The 15,402-nt window shown below is 33.4% G+C and overlaps 1 protein-coding gene across 1 annotated transcript in view; it reads left to right on the plus strand.

Moving 5' to 3' along the window:
• The window catches only part of SYDE2 (synapse defective Rho GTPase homolog 2), a 35,703-nt gene extending 20,549 nt beyond the window's left edge, over nt 1-15,154 (plus strand). The window contains exons 5-7 of the mRNA XM_024767891.1: nt 5,053-5,234; nt 8,088-8,319; nt 13,033-15,154. Of these exons, the coding sequence (XP_024623659.1) occupies nt 5,053-5,234; nt 8,088-8,319; nt 13,033-13,529 (911 nt within the window). The 3' untranslated portion in view covers nt 13,530-15,154. The remainder of the gene's footprint in view (nt 1-5,052; nt 5,235-8,087; nt 8,320-13,032) is intronic.
• The last annotated feature ends 248 nt before the right edge of the window (nt 15,155-15,402 follow it).

Consider the following 15,402-nt stretch of genomic DNA (forward strand, 5'->3'; position numbering starts at 1 on the left):
CACCTACAGATGCTTTGTTATGTATTTCTAGATCATCTATGTATTTTGATAGTCTTTCTCTTCTCTCTACTGTCAACTACCGTTTTTTTTTCTTGCTGTAATAGTTTTTGTTTTTCTCTTCTAATTTGCTTTCTTATTTTACACACAATTAATTGTCTAGGTGAGAATTTGAGGAAGGTTCAACTTGCACATATTCAAGAGATTTTTATTAGTTGAAATCCTTAAAGCTAACTGTTAGGATTGAGGCTTTCCAGATAACTGAGCTTCCTAATCTCTGAACTCTGAATGACTGTATTTCATAGAATATTTAATATTATATTCTTGGATAACTAAAACTTCGATCCCAAGCATTTTAATTCGGAGAGGGAGCAAACTAAAGCACTTTTTCTTTCTCTTAAGTTTTAGCAAACCAGAAATAATGGTTACTTTTATTTTATAAAGGAAGAAGGCATATTATTTCTACTAAAAAATGGGTCATTTCTACAAAAAAGTAGAATTTTTCCCTTAATAATGTGTAATTAACAAAATCAGCAAAGGACTCATTTTATGAATTTATTAAAGAAAAATTTTATAAATAGCAATCCTCAGAAAATTACACTCTATAACTAAATAAAAGGAGATTTTGTCTTGGTTGAAGACTTTCTTGGAGATAAAAATTATGTCAAATGTGTATAATTTAAAAAGATGAAGTGATGTGGTTTGACTTGATTATTTGTTATAAGAGAAGGTCCTTAGTTGGAAATTTGCAGCATATGCAGAAGGTATGACAATAGGTCAATGAAACATTTATAGAAGCATTCTTTTCTAAAATTGAGAGTTTACATAATTTATGAATTAGGTATTTCTTGGCTTTATTCTTTGTATATTCCATTTCAGTAAACCTGTTTTTCAGAAGAACCTAGAGCTGTTTTCATTCTTGATAAAAAGCCAATGGGATGACTTAAGATTTGCCTGAGAAATATCATTGGAATTACAATAAAATATACACAAGGGCTCATCGTGACTCAAAGTAAAGGGTATTGTTGATTTGGGGAACCGGCCAGTAATAGTGTTGCCTCATGTGTTTGTTCCACGTGAACTCACATTTCAAGTAAACTTTAAAATATAATTAACTGTTAAGTAGGTCTAAAAGAAGAGATATTAATGGAGTGAATGATAGAGTTTACTCACAATTTAATGCATTCTTAGTAGTTGGCTTGTCTGGAATACAGAATGAAGTGCTCCAGACAAACCAGATTTTTTTCAGTCAGGTGCAAAATTTAAGGTATAAAATCTATTCATAGTACAAGAGAAGAAATTAGAAAAGTCGACATTATTTATTTAGTGATTATTAGAGTTTTAGGCAGAGAGAACAGGGTGAATTTTGTGATTGAGCATTAATAAAATATAGGTACTTCAAACCAGCCTCTGAGAAGAAGTAGTTTTAGAGATTAGAATGACTTGTTTTTAGTGTAGTGATACGTATATCCCACCATGGGGATGAGTAGAATTTCTCTGTGTAGTTGGTCCTGTGCCTGAATGAGGGTGAGAGGCATATGGTTTCATAGTATCTAACTATTACAGGGCAGCTTAAGAGATGTAACTAGAACCAGCTCTTTATTTATCAATAATTGCCTGCTTCAAGTACATGATAAAAGTTTTACTGTGTTGCATTAAATAAACTTCATCATAAATTCTCCCCAAGTCTTTTTTTAAGTAGCTCCTGTCACATTAAAGATTGTCACCACAAATTTATTATCTTACGGTTTTTATGTCCCAAAGTGTTTGAAAGATGTTAAGGCAATATGGCTTTAAGATGCTCCTGCCTATCACTAAGTTTCTGGGATAAGGCCATATAGCTAATTTCTAGACTGATGAGTAGTCATATCATACATGTTACAACGCACTATGAATACCATCTCTCTGTTTCATTTTATAAAATCTTTTGATCATTTTTCCTGTGACGTTTGTCTGCTTATAGAAAAGCAACTATAATTTTTACTTCATTGAACATAATGTTCATTGAGCATACTTTAAGTGCTTAATATTTGTTATAATAATTCTCTCTTATTTGCCCTCAAATTATAGTGAAGCAAGTAATCTTGAACTTGGGTTAATTTAAAATTCCATTTATATTAATAGTTGTTTAGCATATTAATCATATAAAGGATAATGATATTTGAAATACATGTTTCACTAAGGTATAAAGTTATCTTTTCTGGAGATCTTTTAGGTTTTGATTTAATATAATTGCATTACAGGGCAAGTCTCAAGCTACCAGGGCATATTGAGTTTTATAAGAACTAACAAGTCTTGCTTTGTCAAGGAACAACTATGGAACCTTTAAAAAAGATTATGCCCTAAAGGGTTAGTAGTGTCTTTATTTGGCAGCTACAGAAAATTGCATTTTCACTTTCTAATTGTAACTCAATGCTCTTTACACTGAATGTTGCAATTCATTGTAGGAAACTAACGATAGTAGTAAAGATCACATGATATAAGTTAAGGAATGTGAATAAACAATTGTTGCATGCGTACTGTGTACAAAATGCTTTATCATTATCATCACTGTATGTCTAACATGTATTGATTATTATTATATGCCAAGCACTTTATATATGTTGTATCTCTTTGTATATATCGAAGAAAAAGTTTGGGGCTTCCCTGGTGGTGCAGTGGTTGAGAATCCATCTGCCAATGCGGGGGACGCGGGTTCGAACTCTGGTCCAGGAAGATCCCACATGCCGCAGAGCAGCTGGGCCCGTGTGCTGCAACTGCTGAGCCTGCGCTCTGGGGCCCGCGAGCCACAGCTGTTGAGCCCACGTGCCTAGAGCCCGTGCTCTGTAACAAGAGAAGCCACCACAGTGAGAAGCCCGCACACCGCAACGAGGAGTAGCCCCTGCTCGCCGCAACTAGAGAAAGCCTGTGCACAGCGATGAAGACCCAACGCAGCTAAAAAATAAATACATAAAATAAATAAATTAAAAAAAAAGAAGTTTGGTCAATATCCTCTTGGCTCCTTAGTGCTATTTCCAGGTTATTACCTTTTTACTATTGAGTAGGAACTTATGCTCAATGAAGGAATAAGGCTTTTTGGAGGCTCATGGCACACTCTTGCACCACCTCTGCCTTTCGTATTTAACATCACCTACAGAACTCTTGGGCATTCCCATTTATTCAGTGAAGACTTTGATACCTCGCCTATGGTTAGATTTCCAACTGGAGTCCTGCCATCATCCTGAATGATTTTAACATACAAATGACCAATCCAGAACACTCTTCTTATCTAACCTAACTCTTATCGGGTATCAACTGCTACCTTAAACTCTTGAAACGTTCTTTCCTTGGCTTCCTTGCAGCGTATTTGCCTGTCTCACCCCCACCCCCATCCTGCCTCTTCTTACCACTCATACTCCTTTAGCCATTCTTCCTACTGATGTTCTTCATGGCCTTCTCTTATCACTAGGCCTTCTCGTATCATGCTGTATGCTGCCCTGATTATCGCAGTCATTCCCAAGTTTCCAGTTATCATCTTTAAGTTGATCATTCTCAGATCTGTGTCTCCAGCCATCTCTTTCCTGAGCCTCAGATTTTTATATCCAGTAGGCTTGAATGTCCCGTAGATACCTTAAGCTTAATACGTTCAAAATGAAACTCCTTCCTGTACCCTAAAACATGGTTTTCCTCCTTCTTCTCCTATTTCAAGTAATAGCACTGTTATTCACCTAGATGCTGAAGCCCCAGACCTAGGAAATATCCTTACACATCCTTTTCCCTCAAAATGATAAATGTATTTTTGACCCAGTGGTCCTGTTTTGGGAATTCGTCCTGCCAACATACCTGCATACATACAAAGTAATGATGTGCAGGTTATTCATTGTAGCATGTTTTGAAATAACAAAAGATTAGAAAGAACCTAAGTAGCTGTCTACTGTAACTGACTAGATCAAATTATGGGACATCCATACATCGGAAAACTGTGATGTGGCTATACAAATGTTTGAAGAAAATCTCTGTGTACTGAAAATATGGCAAGGATGTGATGTTAAATGAAAAGGCAGGAAACAGAACAGGACATATATGCTATCTTTTATGTAATAAAGGGAAACAAATTGTAATATATTATTTATATTTGCATAAGCAAATACTGGAAGGATGCATAAGAAACTAATGAACCATGGTCTATCAAATTTAAAAGATTTATTAGATGGGAAACTTCCTTTATGATCATGTTTAAATTCAAATTAAGCTCTCAAACTAAATTCTTGGCTAAGCTGAGAGCATTTTCTAAATCAATATTGTCTCTATTAAGGTTTTTGGTGTCAGAAATATCTTCTATATTTCCTTGTGATCACATTCTAGCCTTTAGCTAGAATCTTACCTACCTTCCTTATATGTTAACAACCATTAATTACTCTTTCCTGTTTCCTCTAGGTATATCATCTCTTAGTTCATAACTACTTGTGGTGTGTTTGAAATTGACTCAGCCTCATTCTTACTATTCTTACTATAGTGACAAGTCTGATGTTTTCTGTTCTTGGCTTTTGGTTTCATTTGTTTGGTTTTAGGAATGATTTTTTCCTTCCATAGTATAGCATTAGAGATTATCCAGACTATCCAGTATGTATGTTTAAGCCATATCTTCTGTATTAAAGAGGAAATATATTTATATAGCTCACTTATTTGCATGGGCTTATGAAAAGCCTAGAAATTAAAAATTCACATAAATGGAATAATTTAAAATTAATATTAGTATGCCTTATTTTCTTTTACATGCACTTAGAGGAGCTTTTTATAAGGGATTTACTTTATGAACAAACCTAATATGTATGATAATTGGCTATTATGTGTGTACATTATTAGCATGGTTTCAAAACAAGTCAATTAGTGAAGCAATTTCTAAGGATACAAATTGCTATTGTTTTGTTATAATACTTCTTTTTACATTGTTGCTTTTATTGTTTTCAGAGTGTTAAAAGTTCGCTGTAACAATTCTTTGAAAAAAAATTCACCACAGTTTTTTATTTCCCTCTAAAGACTAATTGCCATCTGTCTCTGGTTTGTTTTCTGAAGGTGTTCTTAAGGATTATTTAAGAGAACTTCCTTCTCCTCTGATAACAAAGCAGCTTTATGAGGCTGTATTAGATGCAATGGCAAAATATCCTTTGAAAATGTCATCAAATGGTTGTGAGAATGATCCAAGTGATTCTAAGTACACTGTTGACCTGCTGGATTGTCTGCCTGACGTCGAGAAGGTAAGCACAGTTGATATGCATTGAAGGTAAGCACAGTTGATATGCATTGAAGGTAAGCACAGTTGATATGCATTGAAGGTAAGCACAATTGGTATGCATTGAAGGTAAGCACAATTGGTATGCATTCTTTCTGGAAGCCAGCTAATGAATTGTATACTTAGCTCCAGAGCTACAAATAATTATTTAGATATTTGACATTCGTAGCACTCATGAGTTTTAGCTCTGCCTTTGCCAAAGGCTACTTAAACAGCATAAATCTAGAAACTGCTTCTTAAACAGAATAAATCTAGAAAATAATTTTATCTTTTCTGTATATGATTTTAGCCTAGGCATGAATACTCCCTATAAGTTTTAAAAGAGTATTGTTATTATTAAAATGATATATGTTTATTATAGAAAATTTAGGAAGATATAGAAAAGAAGAATGGAAATTATAATTATCAATATCTAAGGGCAACGATACTTAACATTTTGGTGTAGTTCCTTTTAGTATTTAAAAAATATGGTACCTGATTGGTATACATGGATTAGCCTCAAGACTTAAACAACCCTCACCACCACCATTTCCTTCCTCCTTGTCTCTTTCCATTTGCCCCCTCCCCACAATCTGAATCTTGGGACCAGTATCTTCAGGTATGCCTGCAGGAGAGATAGGATGCCTGAGTCTGCAGAACTAGTTTTAGCCTAACTTTAGCTCTTGTTCCTTAGAACAAAAGGGAAAATAAGGGAAAGAAATGTGGCCAGGCTTATCCAGATGAGGCTGGCTTTGCCTATGTTTCTTTCTTTTTAAAATTTATTTATTTATTTATTTGGCTGTGTGGGGTCTTCGTTGCGGCGTGTGGGATCTAGTCCCTTGACCAGGGATCGAACCTGTGACCCTTGCATTGGGAGCACGGAGTCTCAGCCACTGGACCACTGGGGAAGTCCCTATATTTCTTATCATATGAGAACAGAAAGTCCAAGAGTGAGTGGGTAGAAATGTTTTAAGCCCAATACCTTAATTCACTAGTTGATTGTAGTCATCTGAATGGCCTGTACTCTGTCTGGTTAGATTAGCAATTACTTCTCCTTTGAGTGGGGAAGGGGAGCAGCTACAAAGGTAGACAGAAGCAGAAGGGTGGGGTGTGGGGTAGAAATATCCCTTCACCAATATAAGGTAAAGTTATACGTGTCATTTTACTTATAAGTGAAGATTTGAGTGTCAGGGAATGTAAATCACTTGCCCAAGAGTATATAGCTTTTTTGAGTGTTGTAGTCTATCATATGAATTTAGGTCTTTCTGGCCTTAAAGTTCATGCTGTTAATATTCTTTCTAAAAAGGCTGCATAATATTCCATTGAGTAGATCTGACGATTTATCACCATTCTGTTTTGTGTAATATTTAGGGTTTGAACCTATTTGTATATATTTGTCCACAGATTTCTTTTCAGTTAGAATTACTTATTTGGAATAGAATTTCAGAGTGGAATTGCTGATTTAAATAATGTGAACATTTTGAGGCTCTTAATACATTTTTCATATTACTTTTCAAAAGGGACACAACAAGTACATTTTTTGGCTGATCTTATTTCGTAGACAAAAAAAAAAAGATTTCTTATTTTAGGTTGTGTTTCTTGGCTTGCTATTGAGATTGAACCTAATGTATTTAACCAGTTGTGTGTGTGTGTTTGTGTGTGTGTGTTTGTGTGTGTGTGTTTGTGTGTGTGTGTTTGTGTGTGTGTGTGTGTGTGTGTGTTAACTGTGTTAATCAATGTGTGACTGGTTTTGATTTCAAAATATCAGTCTAGTCTACTCTAGATCCATTTTGATTTCAAAATATCAATCTAGTCTACCCTAGATCCAATTTTCCCCTCATTCCTTCCCTTCACAACCAAACATTGAGCAAACGTTTATTCTGGTGGTTATCACTTCTTCACCACTCATTTACTACTCAGAATATTGTCATCTGGCTTCCTGCTCCACCTCTGTGGACCTGTTCTTGCTAAGGTTACTAATTACCTTCTAATCATCAAATCCAGTTGTCACTTTGACTCCAGAAATGTCATTTTGATTTTTTTTCTTTCTTTAATAATTTTTAAAAATTACAGATTATAGTTGGCACTTATTTCTGCAACACAATTATGAAGAAGAAATTACACACTTTGTTAAATGATTGATCATATGCTAGTATATCAAAAAACATCATTCCTTTCCATAACTGCTTAAACCTAAATAACCATCCTAACTTCTTGAACAAACTCCTCTTACTAGTTTTTTCAAGGATTAAAAAAAATATTTTTCAATCAATTTTTTTTCATTTCTAATTATACTATTCTTCCCTTTTCCATGGTTTGTCTACTTAAAATATTTATTAGCTAAGAAGCACATTGACCTTTTTCCTAACTGGATCACAATAGAACCTAGCCATGGTTGGCTCCCTAGATTTTAGGATGTTGGTCCCTACTTACGACTACAGGATTTATCTGAACTTAAAAATAAACATTCTCACCCTAATCCCCTTTCCATTGTTGCCTTTGCTGTTATCTTTTTAGAGGAGGGAAGAGAGGAAAAAGTTGATGGTATATTTTCCCAGGGACTCCAGCTGAAATTTGGAATGCATTCATGAGCACTTTATAGAATGTATATTTTAACCATTTAATGAATCAGATTATGTCACTGAAACCTAAGGGCCCTGTGTAACATTTCTATAAGAAAATATATTTCAAGTTCCAAACATCCAACTTACAATCAAATCTTTGAACCAACCTTTTAAAAAGTGATAGTATGCCCATCTATATTTTCTGCTATAAATTGTGTCCTTGAATTTGCCCCTGTGTGACTGTGTTAAGTGAAATTTAATTTAATTCAATTTAGGCAACCCTAATGATGTTGTTGGATCATTTGAAATTGGTGGCTTCTTATCGTGACGTGAATAAGATGACTTGCCAGAATTTGGCTGTGTGCTTTGGACCCGTATTATTAAGTCAGAGGCAAGAGACTTCCAGCCATAACAACAGAGTCTTTATTGATTCAGAAGAACTTGCAAGTGCTTTGGATTTTAAAAAACATATTGAAGTTCTTCATTACTTACTTCAACTCTGGCCAGGTAAATGATTCTATGGAAATATTTTTCTCTTTCAATGATAGGGTGTTTGAATTAGCTAATCATTAAATATGCCCATGTATGATTGAAGAAAATCTTTTCTAGATTTTGCTTTTTAAAATAGTTATGAATTGATACCTGCCCTTTAGATTTCTCCATTAAAATTTTCTGCTTTTGCTGATATTATTGTAGACATAGAGATAGATCAATGTATACATTCTGGATTTGGTCAGCTCTGGATTTGAATCCTGGTTGTGTCACTTATTAGCAGTCTGACCTTGGACAAGTTCTTTAACATCATAGAGCCTCAGTATCATCTTTTGTCATGTGGATTAGTAATATGTTTATAGAATTTATAGGAGGATTAAATAAAGAATTATGTGTGTAAGGTGCTCAGCACAGCTCTTAGCACATAATAGGTACTCAGTAAAATATTAATTCCTTTACCCTTCTCGTTTTTATTTCAACTGATATAAAGCAGAATTCATTTTTCTCCTTAAATCAGTTCTTCCTCCTGATGTCTGTACTGTATTCATGGTCATTCTTCAAGTTATCCAGCCTTGAGCTGACAGTTACCTGCAATCTTTCCATCTTTCTTATCCATCCCCATTCTACTCAATAACAAAAGGCTGACAGTTATTTTTCTAATACATCTCTTATGTAGTTTCAGAGCTAAAAGGAATATGTATTTAGTTAGATGTTTTATAAAGGATCCTGTATTTAGGTTCCAAAAATTTCTAACGTGGTAGTAGCCCCTGCTTCCCTCCCCGCCCCTGCGTAGTACCAAGTGTGAAAGTACTTAGATGCTTATGGTAGTGCACAGTGGTAGAAGTGCTTGGGCCCTGTAGTCGGGCTTAGATTCGGATCCGACTGTGGCACTCACCAACAGTGTGGACTCAGGCAAACACTAGTTTTCCTAGGCCTCAGTTTGCTTCTCTATAAATAGTGCCTACCTCAGGGTTTTTGTGAAGATTGAGATAAAGCATCTAAGGAAATGAGCAGAGAGTTTAGCATAAAGTTAGCCCTCAGGAAATGTGCGGTGTTACTCTTTTATTAATGTATATGAGAAGAATATACCAAAGTACAAAGGATTGCTTGATTTAGTCTTTTAAAAAATCTAATGAATTTTTAAAAATGAATTAAAAATTAAGCTAATAAAAATTTTCAACTTTTAAATTTGTAGAGTTAACATTTTTGCCTTCTTTTAAACACAGGCTTAAAAAAATCATTTCTAATTTATATTTTACCTGAGTTAGTATGTGTTACTTATTATTTAAAAGTCCTGAATGAAGATGCTCTGGTTAATTGGTCTGATTTCTGCACTTGGTGCCCAACATAAGAAATCACTCAGGTTCAAGTTTTAAATGTGTGTTTCTTAGCTTTTCCTAGAACTGCTTTAATTTTAATAAACATGAGGAATTGGGAAAGGAGCCATCTTATTCTAATCACAAATGAAAACTTGTTTGCCTGGAGATACTAAGTTTACTATCAGTACCTGAGTTTTTTATCATTAATTCTGTACCAGTGGTTAATATCATTTCATTGTTTTGTAATAGTCATCTTAGTCTTGGGTTTAGGAGCAAAAACTTAACTTGTATGTTATAGAAAAAGGGCAGGTTCAGACTTGAGATTCACTGTACAGTATTTCAATGACAACCTTAAGCAATTGTCTCCTAATGTACAGTTCCTTATTCCAAAGGTTTGTGTGATTGGATTTAAAAATAACTGCCCCATCGTCTATAACCTGTTACTTTTCTTTAGTTATAATACCTCAAACAAAGGACAGAACAGGGCAGAAAGATAAGAGGAAACAGCAGTTAGTTTTGCCCTCTAACATCACTTGCTTTTGGATTCAAGAGGCAGAAATCAAGTAGATATAGTGCACTTACTGAGCCTGAGAAAATTGATGGTGATGTAGAGACTGGGCCACACCATATTAACTTGGTGAGTGCTCATCTCTATGCATTCAGTGGAAGGTTTTAGCTCCCTTGCTATCTGTATCCTACTTATTTTTCTTTTCGGAACTTCCCCTACTCCAGAGGTAAAAAGAATTGGTTCCACCCTTTCCTGCCCACCTGCCTTTTTACTTCCTTAACTTTTTATTTTGTTCTGTGTTATTTTTAAATTTTGGGCAAGAATATAATTTTCTTTGAGCTTTCTACTTGAAAAATCTGTCTTCATTCAAAGTGATCAGTTAGAACCCTGGCATATTGGTACTGGAAGGTAAAAGTCAGCCTGCCAATTGCTTTTCAGATTGTCTTCTGCCAAAGCCCTAAGTTCTTTAGAAGCAGCCTTGAGGCCAGATTGGCAACAGGTGAGGGAGCAAAATGGAAACATATTTCCCTTTTGACCAAAACAGTCTTCTTTTCATCTTTCTTATGTACTGGGTTTTTACAAAGTAGTTGCTTTTTAAAAATGGGGTTGCTGTTTTAAGAGTATTGGAAATTAATGATAGGCTACCCTTTCACTTTATAGATGGGAAAATAGCTTTAGAGAGTGTGTAACTCTTAGACCAGCTGTTTGGTGTTTCACATATTTTATGATGAATAGATTCGGCATAGGGCTTTCTTTTTATTTTTCTTTTGGAAAAGCTATCAATTTTCCCTAATTCTTTTGTTTCATTTTTCTCACTAGACTAAGCTTCATGAGGTCAGGGACTATATTTTGCTTACCCTTATATTTCCAGGTCCTAACAGAATACTTGGCACTAACTAGACACCCAATATATTGTGTTAAATAAGGTAATTATACTATAGATAAAAAGCTAATAAAGTGGTGACTAAAAATATAAATCTATTGGAAGAAAATCTATGTTTGGAAAAATTTTCAGCAAATTTATAGACTGCATGTTCATTTTATCCTGTTGAAGGTAAGTAGTCAACAGTGCTAAGAAAACCAGAAGGTTAAAATTAGCCATTTTATCTACATATTTAATAGGAAACCATTTCACCATCAGTAGTTTAAAAAGCTAGTAAAGTGGACTTTGTAGAAATTGAAGTTGTAGTCTAAAAGGTGTAAAATATTATAATTGTTTCTTAAATATTTTCCAAGAAAATATACAAAAATAATGTTTGGATAGGAACTTGGTTAAACAACTTTAAGCACCTGACAGTAAAATGAATGTGGGCTTTGCAGGTGAATGTCGGAAAATGCAGACAAAATAAGACAAGCTTAACACAGAATCAAAAATGTTTTACTTTGGTTGGATCACAAACCAGGTGACCTCAAGGTTAGCAGAGTACTGTAATGGGTTGGCAAAAACAATAGGCATGACACTTAAGCACTAAGAAGAACAGGAAAAGCACAGAAAATGAAGGGAGGAAAGCAAGGAGATTTAGAGGAGAGAAGCAGTTTCAACAGAAGAAGGAATATGAATAATTAAACAGTGGAAAAATTCAGATATCAATTCTGCAATTACATCAGTTAATGGCATAGGACATTCTATATTAATATTGTTATTAAATATCAAGGTAAAGTAATTATCAGAACTTTATTTTCTAGAAAACTTTAGATCAAGAGCTTTTAGCTGTCATAATGATCTGTAATAACCATCATAAAAATGCAGATAAACAAAAATGTTAAAGACATACCTATACAAAGTTATCAAGTATTTTAATAAAATAAGTTAAAAAATTATGCAATCTCTGAAAATGTTATAAAATCACTGTATGTCTGGAAAACTAGAACCATATACATGTTTGTATTATTCTTCAATTATTTTACAGTAGGAAACAAGTATTTATTAGATGTTGGAGAGTGTAAAGTTGGTGCGTTATCACTGATTATATGTCCCCTTTATCTTAGTGAAGGGAAGTATTAATGGAGTGTAAACAAGCAGAAAGGGAAAGGTATTATGGACAGTTTTTAATAGCCGTGCCTCAACATTTAAATTAAGTCCATTCGACAAGTGTTTTGTTCAATACACACAAAAGAATAAGCTGTAAAGCCTCGGTTTGTTGTGAAATAATGTGTCTCCATGGTAATATATTTGGCCAGTGCAATGCATACTAATAGGGGAAATAGTCTTAATATGAGGAATGCTATTTGAGATTGTTAGATTCCTAACCAGAATGGGAAAATAAAATATCTGTACTATTTTCAGGCAATAAATGAAGACTCTTAGTAGCTAATGCCGTATAATCAAGCTCAGGTAACAAGTGGACAAGTCTAGATTTCGTTCATTTTATCAAAGTGAAATTTGGGCTGCTTAAAGTAAATTATGACACTGCTGCTAATAGAATTGCAAAAAAACACAAAGGTTAGAACTTTTAGAGTGAGCACTTTAGATGCCTTGGCCTCATTTAGATGTTTGCAGATGAAGGAACTTTTGTTTCGTTTGTACTCCAACATGCCTTGCCTGCTTTTTGCTGTAGCTTTTAATTTAGAAGAAGCTACCAGCTTAGCTACTGTTTGAATTACATCTAGATAATAATTAACTTGCACAGAAAGTTAATCAACATTGGAAATTTATTTGGGGATGTTGTGATATAGCATGAATTAGCACCACTGAACACTCTACTGGCTTCTGTCCCTAATCTTGATTATGTCTGATGATAGAAAAAATAATTATGGAATGCTTTGTTTTGGTAGTGTGCATGTGTTTGTTTTAATGCATGTTTATAGTTGATTATTAAATGGCTTATATTTAGCTCTGTGTTTTTAAATTGGATTCAGTTGGATTACTGTCGCTAAAGCAAATTTATTGTTTGTTTCTAGTGCAACGTTTAACTATCAAAGAATCAGCAAACAATTTGTTCCCAGAGCAGAAGTCTTCTCTAAATTATTTGAGGCGGAAGAAAGAACGACCTTACCTGTTAAATTTGAGTGGTACTGATTCATCAAGAGTACTTAGGCCAAGGCAAACCAGATTAGACAGTCCACTAAGTAATCGTTATGCAGGAGACTGGAGCAGCTGTGGAGATAACTACTTTTTAAATATGAAAGAAAATTTAAATGATGTGGACTATGACGATGTGCCTTCAGAAGACAGAGAAAATGGGGAAAACTGTAGCAAAATGTATGAACCAGATATCATGATTGAACAGCCAACTCCCACATCCAAAGAGTGCACATTTCAGACATATTTGACAATGCAGGCTATTGAGTCTAGGGACCGAAAAGTCAATCTCAAAGACCTACAAGAAAGTATCGATACTTTGATTGGAAATCTGGAGCGTGAACTCAACAAAAACAAGCTTAATATGAGTGTTTGAGGTTGAGAGGTTTTTTTTTTAATAATGTCTTAAGTTTCACATCAATCTTCGTCACTTTCTTGTATCCCTCACAGTGATGTTTTAAATTTTTTACTCTTGAAAGCTTCAGTTACTTTCTAACAGGTTCATGTGATTCAATTAAAAACATCATTCATTAACATAATTTTTACTTATTTCATTAGAAAATTTTTCTTGAGGTAAAAAGATAACCTGGACTTCTTGTGGATATTTGTTTAAATCTTGCCAATTCTATGGATATAACTTTAAAATGCACTTCTAAGATTCACATAAGTTATTAGCCCCTCAAGATTTTTGTACTTTATAGGAACTGCTTTTCTGAAACAGATGTTCCTTCTAGAAGAATGCTGTGGCTGCTTAGTCTGATTTGCAGTATGAGTCCATGCACACTGCAATCATTCAATCACATTTCATTTGCAATGCAAATGCTGCTATAAGAAAACCTTTTTATAAATAAAAGTAAAATTATACAAATATTAATGTATTCTGTATTAACATTCAGTAATTATTTAAATATAAAATTAAATATTTTTATAATCCCAAAAATATGTATATATTTATAAGGGCATATATATATAGGTATTAGAATGAGGGGAGGGATTGGCTGCAGAATCACGTGTATCTTTAAAATATATGTCATGAGGCCAAAATCATTAGCTTAAAAATGTCCTTTTCAGGGAAATAACATTTAAGTTAAAGGAGGAGTTGCATAGAAACACTTGAACCAAAACACTAGAAACATCTAAATATAGAAAAAATAGACTTTCCTTTTTTGATTCACAGAAAGTCAAAATATCCCCAGTGAGAAGTCATCCTTTAAATTGAAATCTTCTAATTTTTTAAGGGATTAAGTTTCGAGATTTCTGCACTGGTGACTTAAATTTAAAATTCTTCACCTAATCTATGTGTTTTTATCTTCTGCTTTTTAAAACAAAGTAATTATACTTAGAACATATTTATTTGTAATACATATATAACTTTGACTTTATAATTACCTTCATTTGTTTCTAAAGAAATCTTGCCAGCATACTACATGTTATTGATTTTTAAAAAATTAACTTATTTTGGCTAATTATATCTTCAAGATAGTCATTATAGCAATCACAACAGTGTTTGAAAATGTAAATTTAGAAGTTTTTTTATTAAATCGGAATGTATTTTTTTAAACTTTTATACCTACAGAATGTGTAATTTAAAATTATTAATAAAATTTGAGTTATCAACTTAAAGATGTAGCAACCATTAAAAAAACTGACTCCTTGATGTTTTTCTAAATATTAAAGTATTTAACTATTTCTATGCAATATACATTGATAAGTGGAACACCTTGTTATTTAATTTGAAAAGTTACTTGTTAAAAAACCAGATAAATAACTATTTTTATATGAAATTTTCATTTTTAAAGCTTTGTATAACAATTCAGAAGAATCCCAAAAGAATATGTGACAGATATATATATATTGAGTAAACAGTCAATAGAAATGTACCTAAATATTTTGTAAGAAGACTGTCAGTCTTCTTCCTTTTGTTTGCTATATCATGTATATTGTATGAATTACTCAGTTGTTCCAGAAATGTAAAAGCTTTATTAAAATATATAACCTTGGTGTCATGCTATTAATTATTATAATGATTTTTAAGGGTCACTTATTTTAAAGTCATTCTTTTAAAGCGAACATGTTAAAGTATTGGACCATCATATATTATCCATAAAAATATGTAATAACGTTTTTTTGTCCAAAATTGAGTTTTCCAGAATCTGCAGTACTTTAAGGGCCACACTTATTTTGTTACATTATTTTGAATGGGAATAGTTTTAAAGTTAATCTCTGCCATCTTAAGTAGAAAATACTAA

This window comes from Neophocaena asiaeorientalis, unplaced genomic scaffold, assembly GCF_003031525.2.
Source record: "Neophocaena asiaeorientalis asiaeorientalis breed wild unplaced genomic scaffold, Neophocaena_asiaeorientalis_V1.1 scaffold546, whole genome shotgun sequence".
Taxonomy (NCBI): domain Eukaryota; kingdom Metazoa; phylum Chordata; class Mammalia; order Artiodactyla; family Phocoenidae; genus Neophocaena; species Neophocaena asiaeorientalis.